Source organism: Lepidothrix coronata, unplaced genomic scaffold (genome assembly GCF_001604755.1).
Source record: "Lepidothrix coronata isolate B3197 unplaced genomic scaffold, Lepidothrix_coronata-1.0 Scaffold7, whole genome shotgun sequence".
Classification (NCBI taxonomy): Eukaryota; Metazoa; Chordata; class Aves; order Passeriformes; family Pipridae; genus Lepidothrix; species Lepidothrix coronata.
In genome coordinates, this window is record NW_016690187.1 from 10,672,144 (window position 1) to 10,681,667 (window position 9,524).

At 43.2% G+C, this 9,524-nt stretch overlaps 2 protein-coding genes across 3 annotated transcripts in view; both read right to left on the reverse strand.

Moving 5' to 3' along the window:
• Window positions 1-9,524, reverse strand: part of SSB (Sjogren syndrome antigen B) — a 30,003-nt gene that overhangs the window by 8,857 nt on the left and 11,622 nt on the right. The window contains exon 1 of one of the 2 annotated variants that reach the window (XM_017835335.1): window positions 3,758-3,776. The exons of the other annotated variant lie outside the window; for it this stretch is intronic. The gene's annotated coding sequence lies outside the window, so the exon portion shown is untranslated. Of the gene's footprint in view, window positions 1-3,757; window positions 3,777-9,524 lie in introns of those variants that run through there. 2 annotated transcript variants of the gene reach the window in all.
• Window positions 168-6,464, reverse strand: KLHL23 (kelch like family member 23). Its single transcript, XM_017835292.1, has 3 exons — window positions 5,252-6,464; window positions 3,758-3,910; window positions 168-3,204 (listed from the first exon to the last, which is right to left on the reverse strand). Exons 1-3 carry the CDS (start codon window positions 6,462-6,464, stop codon window positions 2,894-2,896), a joined length of 1,677 nt encoding a protein of 558 aa, XP_017690781.1. The 3' UTR covers window positions 168-2,893.

Below are 9,524 nucleotides of genomic sequence, written 5' to 3' on the forward strand. Positions count from 1 at the left end.
GAGGGCGCCCGATCGTGTGGGGAGGCGGGCGCGGGCAGGGCCGGGCAGTGCCCAGGGCCGCGGGAACAGCCCTCAGCACCCTCCAGGGCCACCCGTCCGGGCGCGCCGGGGTGCTGGTTTTGAGCACTGAACAGAAAAAGTAACTTAAAAGCTTGTATTTGTACAGTGGTAGTATATTTACATTTATTAAATACTGCAAACATTCACTGAAGTACTGAAGATGTACTGTGGACATCTATGGTGCTACAAACACGGGCTTTACCAGTTATTTGATTTCTGTATTAGTTAATTTTCTAGTTTAAAAGTAAAACAATAAAACTGTGTCTACCGAAATACAGGTCTGATAGCACAATAATTCAGTGTTTACATTCAACTATTATTAAAAACATACCATATAGATGGCTAAAAGATTCCTTGTTCTGAGCTTCCCACCTGCCGTAGGTCACTGACCAGAAGGCAGAATCCCTATTCCTCTTCCTAAATTCATATTCCTGCCTGTGTCCAAGACCTGATGGCAGCACACCTTGGGATATTCTATGGACATAAGCTAATTTAAAAGAGCACTGTAGGTTATTGTGAAAAACAGCACCAGTTGAAATTTAACCATGAGTCTGAACTTCTTCTGATCTCCATTTATTCTAATGCATTCAAAGTCTCTGAAAAATTAGAATTTACCAGACATCCTAGGCAGTAATCTCATTGACTTTTGTTTGTGCCAGACCAGCACATGCTCTTCTGGCATGGAAGAACTAAAGGCTTTTTTCCACTTAGCACTGAGGCCAAAAAGCAGCAAATTGCTCACCTGCAGGGTGCCCACGGGGACAAAGCAGATCTAGCTTCCAATGCCTGTGCTCCTGCCCTGGAACAGTACTGTCTTTCACGAAGGAATGCTAAGCACTTAGTTTAGAAGCAGTGGCCAAGTGGACACTGTGGGTTTTGTTTTGTTAGTCCTCACCTTGTTCTTAGATCCTTTCCTCAACCCATGAGTGTTGGTGACAGGATATGGGCCAGAATGAACCTCAAGGCCAGCCATAAGCAGCTGTTCTATGCTCATGTTTTTCAACAAACATGAAGCTTCACAGGTACATAATTTGCACTGAAAAATTACATATGTTGAGTTCACTGTGGTTTTGTTCAATACAAAGATCACCTTCATGCTTTTGCAATGTTGTCCTTTACTGCTCTACCTGTCTTTGAACAATTTCTCAGCTGTGAAGATTTCCAGGAGAAAAAAATTCGTGTTATTTCTTTTGCCCACCTGCCTGGCCAGCGCATTTCAAACAGCATTAGAGTTCAATTCCCCACACCGCTTTAAACAAATTACATTGGATCCTTAAACAACTCCCAGTGGGATGTGTAATGAAGCAAAACACTGAACCCATGCACACATGAGCTTCTGCATAGTCAGGTGACATACAAAGACATCAAAACAAGAACTATATATATACACACCACAGAACTTTACATCAAAGCTCAGAGTTGAGTGCTGTCTGCTACCAGCAGTCAAATGCAAGTCAGAAATAGCATAAAAATGGGAAAGAACAAAAAAAAATGTTGAAAACGCTTATGATCAAGAAAAAGAAATACTATAAACTCAGGGCTTACTTGCTTGGGAAGTTCCTTTCATTGAATCTGATAAATCCAATAAAATCAAAATTTCATTTTAGGTGACAGTGCTGGTGTGGGAAGTTCCCACTACATCCTTCAGCAACCCTGTGTTGCCCCTGCCTCTTTCACCAATGTCTAATAGCTCTTTTTGCAGTCATTTTATAAGCTGGATTGAGGAACTGATCGATGCTAAAAAAGCCTCTCTGCTCCCCAAGGCATTTTTTTATTTGAATCACTGCTATCAGGCCACTCAGAGTGTGATCCATTTGTCTACAAAGCATTTTACAAAAATCTGCCTTCTACACAGAATTTTAAGATCTCCTATTATGTTTTGAGAGAAATAATAAATAAATCAATCTTGTAGACCACTTAGCATTCAATCTCTCCATGAATAACATATTTTGACAAGTTTCTTCAGTTGTCACCTTTGCTCAAGTCACAGTTCAGCACTTTTAGCAAAGATCAAATGGTATTAAACAAAACAGAGAAGTTTGTATTGCAGGGGGACATTAGCAGCTTTCCAATCGCTCTCATTTCATCCTTCCATTCCACACAGACACCTATCTTGAATTTGATATTAAAAAAGAGTTACCAAGTCAAGGCTTTTCTCTGAAAAAGCCCAACCAACCAAAAAAAACCTCACAAATATCTGTGCATCAGCCAAAGAGCCCATTGCAAAGCCTTGCAGAGTCGTTTTTCATTTCTGATGGGCACTGTCAAAGTGAGTGTAAGAATGGCAAAGAGACTACTTTTCTCAAACGCCCTTGTACTTCAGAGCACTGCTCTTCTGGAAAACTAGTGCACACTTTTGGCTTGTGCTCTGAGGCTACTGCCTGACATTTCTTCCCTCATTCCCCACTGGGGCAATGATCCATTTCTATAGCTACCTTCAGAATACAAAGATTTCCTCTGAAGCCCAGTAGCCCTTAGAAATGTAAAGTATTTGGTTTGGCTTTAGTCATCTTAGCACCAGATCATAGTTTCCCACAGTGATTTCCCACAAAAACAAATCTCTTTTTCACAGTAGTTTCTATGTAGCTGCATAAAGTATTATAAGATAGTCATTTGAGAACTTTCATGACGAAAAATGATTGGACAGAAAAATATATGGAAATCTTGTTACCATGTCTATATTTCTGAGTTGTTTAAAATGAGAAAAAATTATACCTGATTTTCAACAATATGCGCTAAGAGATTGTATCAGACAACTCAGTCATGAGGTAATCAGTACTTTATGAATACTGCATCTGCTGGTTGCTGTAACAGCAAGATGAAAATTAAATGCTTACACATTATACACACAGACACAGCCATGGGACCGCATAGCGCTGGGAAGACTTCCTACTGCTTCCCATTTATTCAGTTCAGGGTCATATTTCTCAATGCTCTGCAGATACGTTCCTTTTGAATAGGAATATCCTCCTGTTACATAGATGCATCCGTTCATGACCACTGTGCCACACTCCATCCTTCTCTCCATCATGTGAGCCATCTGCTTCCACTCATTTTGCTCTGGGTCATAGCAGTCCGTGATCGTGGTCTGTCCACCCACAAAATAGATCTTGTTTTGTAATGTAATTGAACACAATCCGTATTCTTCAGAAAGAAAAGAATACAGTACAACTCAGCATGATAACCTTAACTTAAAGTGCAACTACATGACAAACACTGGGCACCACTGAGGGCGGCTGAGTTTCTTCACTGGGCTTAGGAGACACCTCAAGTTTCTGCTACACTTAGTAAAAGAAAGCTGAAGGCATTACAGAAGATAAAAACTTGAGCAGCAGTAGTTAGTGACAATTGCTTAAAAAACTTACTGTTACCAGGTGTAGAACATAGAGAAAACCCTTCTAAAATTAATATAAATTATTTTTGCCAAATGTCTATGAATAGATTTTATAGAAAGTTATATTATTTAATAGAATGTGGACATTCCTTAATTCTGTATTTGTAGAGCAATTTCTATACAACAGATGCTTGAAGAAGGTCTTCTCTTTCCCTCTCAGAGTCTGGAAATGGCCCTTGGTGCCCTACAGACATTTCATTTTTTTAATTAGGAATATGCCAAAAACTCTTAACTGGGCTGAAGGACTCCCAGGTACAAGTCATCAAATCAAGCTCTACATTCCTTACAGAAATTATTATTTACCTGGATGTGGACTTGTGGTGACTATACTCCACTCATTGCTACCTGAATGGTATCTCTGGATTTTATCGTAGGTACAGCTTCCCCTGTACCCATAGTGACCTCCAGTTACGTAGATGGCTTCGTGCAGGGCACAGGCAGTGGCATTTCCAACCCCTGTACACAGTATGAAAGTTCAGACTGAATGTGAGTAAAACAGACTTGTCAAGACACTTTATCAGTGTAAGTCAAGAACAACAAAATAAAACTGCAGTAAACAATACATATTGCATATAATATGATAGTTCACAGCATTTTTAGGCAGTAATTAAAATCACACTGTCACATTGGTTTTGGAGTAGGGAATTAGGTTCAATATTCCACTAAGTTAAAGAGATGTTAAAAAAATCAGTTATATGGCAAGGACAAAGACAATGGGAATTGAGATTGTTCAGTGTCTTTTCTAATAATTTTAGTCATTCTCATGGTATTACTAATTATGGTATTGTATAAAGAAGGACATAAATAGAATGGAGCCAGAATGAACCTCTGTTAAATCTGTCTCTAGAACAACAAAATGAAATAAAACAAGGGGAGAGTTGAGCACATCAGATGTTCCACGCAGAAAACTGGACAAAACAACTGCACAGAATATGCAACTGCTTATAATATTAGCATAACATTTCTATTTTTGAAGCAAATAAAAAGAGAATAGCAGCAATATTTGAGGAAAATATACAAACAGTGGAGAAAGTTGTAGAAACATGTTTTTTTTTCCTATTACAGATACCTCCAAAAACTCTGTGTAAGTAGTAAAATACTGTGTTGCATCAACTTACACTAAATTATTATAATTAATTGTAAATATTTGCATTAATTTATAAAAATGTATGATGAAACTGATAACTGCTTATAAATTTTATAACAAAATTATACCCTTTAGTTTGGCTATGATTCATATCTTTTTAATACATCACTATTTTGGCTGCTAGAAACAGGTATTAGTGCTTTTCATTATCCTCACACTAATGATTAAACTAAGGATCCTGAACAGATGATACACAGAAATAGAAGGAAACTGCATGCAAGAAGTTCTAAATGATGACACCTTTATAAGTGATTGCTCAGAAAATCTTAGGAATCTGCCCTTCCATTAAAATAATACAATCCCTTTATTGGAGCTTGCTCTTTGACCATCTACTGAATCGACTCTAATCCCAGGTGGTTTTCTGATTTCTTTCTATTCTGACAGAAATCTTACTCTGAAAGAAGGCAAAACTATACAAGACTACCACTTGCTTTTCTACCCTAGTGTTCCATGCACAGCCCAGCATAGCATTTAGATGTTTGCAGTCTTTTGGCTAGTGAAGACCTGAACCAGAGCCCACCAACTAACAGGAGATTCCTGTTGACTTCTCTAGAACTTGGATCAAGCTCTAAATGTGTCCATGGCACTTAAAAGTGACAAATACAAAAGGATCAGCACTGGAGGCAGATACCATAAAAAAGTTTACCTACCTTTGATCATGTTTGCAATAGGAAGCCATTTCTGTATTAAAGGATCATAGAACTCAGCTTCTTGCACAGGAGCTCCCTTTCGATACCCCCCCAGCGCGTAGACACAGCCACTCAAGGAAACTGCACAGTGGTAATACCTTGCATCGAGCATGGGGCAGCCTTCTGTCCACTCATCCCTCTCACTGTTATATATCCACACGGTGTCAAGGGCTTCAATGCTCTCCGTTCTGTAACCTCCTGTCACGTATATGTCTGGTCCCAAGCTAGTGACCCCATAGCTCTCTCTGGTGTGATCCGGCATCTCTGTTCCCTGGACCCATGCGTTGGTTAAAGGATCCCAAACATGCACTTCTGATAAGGGGTGCCAATAATATCCTCCAATCACGTACATGGCTGCTGTGGGTCTTCTGGAAAGACTCTTGGGTTTGAGGTCGAGGGCCTTGTATATGAGTGACCTTATCTTACGGCCATTGAGTCGGCATTTTTTTTGTAGGCTTAAAGCTGACTTCAAATACATGTTATCTAAGTCTACTTTGATGCAGTTCAGCAGTTCATAGACGTCTTCAATTCTTTCTTCCACATTGTGTGCAACCCAGTTAACAACAGCTTCAATGGCTGCCTCTTCTTTCCGAACATTGAGATTCTCTCTCGAAAGAATATAAGAGAGCTTCTCCTTGCCAATGTCCAGAAACTCTTCCTGCTTCCACACTTCTTCAAACTGCCATAACAATATCCTCCTGGATTCCTTCTCTAGTTCTGAGCAATCATGATATTCGGCAAAGGAGTGCATCCCTATGCAGTTGTCGGTGTCTAAATGCCTCACCAGAAACTGCTCACAGGCTTTCTTTACTGACACGAACTGGAGCAGGTCTGCAGCCTGGAGTAGGCTTTGGACATTTCTCTTTGTTATCTGGATCTGTGATGTGTATGCATAATTCACGAGGGCTTCCAGTACCGCATGGCTGAGCCCGGGAAGACTGATCTGGTTTTTGGATTTCTCTTTCATATCGGCTGTGAACATGGCTTTGAAATAACTGCTGCAGGCTGCCAGGGCGGCTCTGTGGCAGTGGAAGATGACCCCCGAAGCGCACTGCAGGGTGATGTCGGTGAACAGCCCGTCCAGGTAGAACGCCCGGAACGCCTCCAGGAAGCCGGCGGGATGCCCGGAGTCCTTGTATAGGTACGCGTACTCCTCCTGCGCGACCGCGGCCATCGCCGCGCCCCGCAGCTCCCGGCGCTTTGTCCGCGGTGCTCAGCGCAGCCCGCCCGACCCGGCTGCGGGCCCGGCCCGCCCGACCTGCCCGGCGCGGCGCTTACGCCCGTGCGGAGCGCGGCCGCGACCAGGGGCGCTCCCAGCCCGCGGCGGCCCCGGGACGGCCTTTGGAAGAGCAGCTGCCGGCGAGAGCGGCGGGGCCGCAGCAGCAGCAGCTCCTATTTTGGTGTCCCAGCCGCCCCCACCCACCCTCCGCACCCCTCCGCGAGGTCGCGGCCCCGGCGCCCCGCCCGGCCCCCTCCCGCCCGCTCGCCTCGGGAAGGTCCGGCCCGAAGCGCTGCCGCCGCCGCCCGAGCGCTCCCACCCCGGGCCAGGGGTTAAAGGCTGTCCGCGCTGGTGACAGACGGCCCGGCCGTATTAGGGACAGGAGCAGATGCCTGGGGAGCGTCACCAGCTCGGTGTCACTCAGCCACACAACAAAGCGAGGGGCCTCGGCTGCCGCTGACAGCGACCTGAAGCCGCCTCTGGTGGAGGCGCCTCTCGTGGAGGCGCCTCTCGCTCCCAGGAGCGACACTGGGAAGGGCAGCAAGAACCAGGGGCTCTCCCATTGACTGAGAGCAGGAGTCGAAAGGAGGTGGCCAGAGCTCTCCCCATACACCCGAACCTGGCAGGGTGCAATGGATAGTCACAATTTTTGCCGACAGACTCCAGCTAGAAGTAAATCATTCAGGAAGAAAGCTATATTGGCTTTTACAACTTCTGAAAATGTGGTTCACAATTTAAGAAGTCTTTCTCTTCTCCACTAGCAAAAGGTTTTCTGCAATGGACACCTTTATTTGAAACACAGCATCCTCTGGGTTCAAGCAGCTGTGGTCCTCCCTCATCTGCAGAAGAGTTTGGATCCAGCCAGGTTCTGCTGGGTTGAAGGGACTGGCAATGGTTTCTCCTACCAAAAGGAGGTGGGTATTTGTTATTGTGCCAGTAATACTCAAAAGGAGAAATTAGGAGAGCTCCTGCTCTACACAGATGAAAAAGCATCATTTTTTTCTTTCAATTACTAGTGGTTCTTCCTCCACAATGCCCACCAGAAGCACGAACTAAAGAAATCCAATCAGGAACATGTATGTGGACATACCTCTCTGCCATCCTTCTTCCTGTACTAACTATGCAACAGGACTCAATCTTGCTCCTGCCCTTTATACAGTAACATGAGACAAAAATAAACTCATCCAAACAAACAAAAAACCCCCACAAAAACAAAAAGTACACCTTCACACTTCTTTACCCTCTGTTTCTTCAACCCCTCTTGATGCATCGCTAGCTGAGAGAATTGGAGTTTTGCAGTGTAACCCAGGAATTAGCAATAGCCCTGCTGTCTCTGCCATGAGACTGTTCCTCAGCTACATTACCCCATTTCTTTCTCTGGAGCATTCCCTTGTACAGCCCTAAGTCTGTTTATACATCCCCACCTCAAGAGATTTGTTTTGCTGTGGTTTTGCATTTTCCATTTCATCAGCTTCCGATGGACAAGCAGGAACTTCTTCCAAGTCTTGGCCATCCTACTAACACACAATACTAAGTACTCTCCATAGTAGCTGGTGTATGGTGGCAGACCTGTCACCATACAGACTTTCCCATACACAGATGCCTTCCATTATGCATTTCTTTACATAACATTTTACCCAAGCCATCTCCCTCCCAGACAGCACGTAGATTTAAACTGTCAGCAAGTCTGGAGGTCAGCAACACTTAGTACTGAACATACATCCCCTTCAAGGAGCTTCTCCCTTTCTCTTTTGGCAGGATTACCAGCTCAAACCACCTTCACCTTTTGGAGATACTCATCTCCCCTCCATGATAACCAAATGTGGAAAAATTTGGTAATTGTGATGCTTCAGAAAAGTCCTCTCTTCTCTTTTATTAAGAGGGGGAAGGAAAAACCCAAAAAAGACTTGGTTAACAGCTTAATGGTCTGCCTACTGGAATTAAAAAATTTCTTCTGTCTCCAACATGCACTTTGTCTAGCAAACAGCATCAGCTCTACCCTCTACTTGAAGTAATTAGATCATAATTGCTAATATTTGAAGTAGTCTATTTTACTTAATCTGCTCTCAACTCCTGCTTCAGTATTTTCATCAAAACCAGAAAAAGAACCCCTTTTTGAGTGTGAAGATTAATTTCTCACCCAATTTCTCACTCTCACAGCAAACTATGAGATAGGTTCCTTAAGGCCAAAAGAGCAATAATTAATATAAGTGGCAAAAAAAAGCTGAGTAATTACTGACATACTACTTTTTTGGGTTTTTTAAATAAGCAGTATCTGAGATGTGTGGACAAGCTGAAAGCAAGCTATACCACGACTAAGTTCTAAAATCACAGAAGAGATCAGCACAGAACATGGAACATTCAGTAGTACATCTAGAATTAAAGACACACAACTGTCCTGCTTTCAGCTGGGATAGAGTTAATTTTCTTCTTAGTAGCTGGTTCACTGCTGTGTTTTGGGTTTACTATGGGAATCATGCTGACAACACACTGATGTTTTGGATGTTGCTAAGTGGCGCTTACCCTAAGTCAAGGACTTTTCAGTTTCCCATGCTCTGCCAGTGAAGAGCTGCACAAGGAACTGCAGGGAACGTGGCCAGGACAGCTGACCCGAAGTGGCCAAAGGGATATTCCATAGCATAGGATGTCACACTCAGTACACAAACTGGGGGGAGTTGGCTGGGAGGGGCCGATCCCTGCTTGGGGGTGGGCTGGGCACTGGTCAGCAGGTGGTGAACAACTGTATTGGGCATCACTTTTTTCTCCTGGACTTCTTTCCTTTATCTCTCCTTTTCATTACAATTATCATAATAATTTAGTACTAGATGTAGCAGAATACTGTATTGTATTTTGTTTCAATTATTAAACTGTTCTTATCAAACCACGAGGTTTAATTTTTTCCCCAGTTCTCCTCCCCAAAGAGGGGGGGGATGGAGTGAGCAAGCTCCTGCGCGATACTTAAGTTGCCAGCTGGGGTTAAACCACAGCAACAACTTAAAACCCAAAGTAACATAC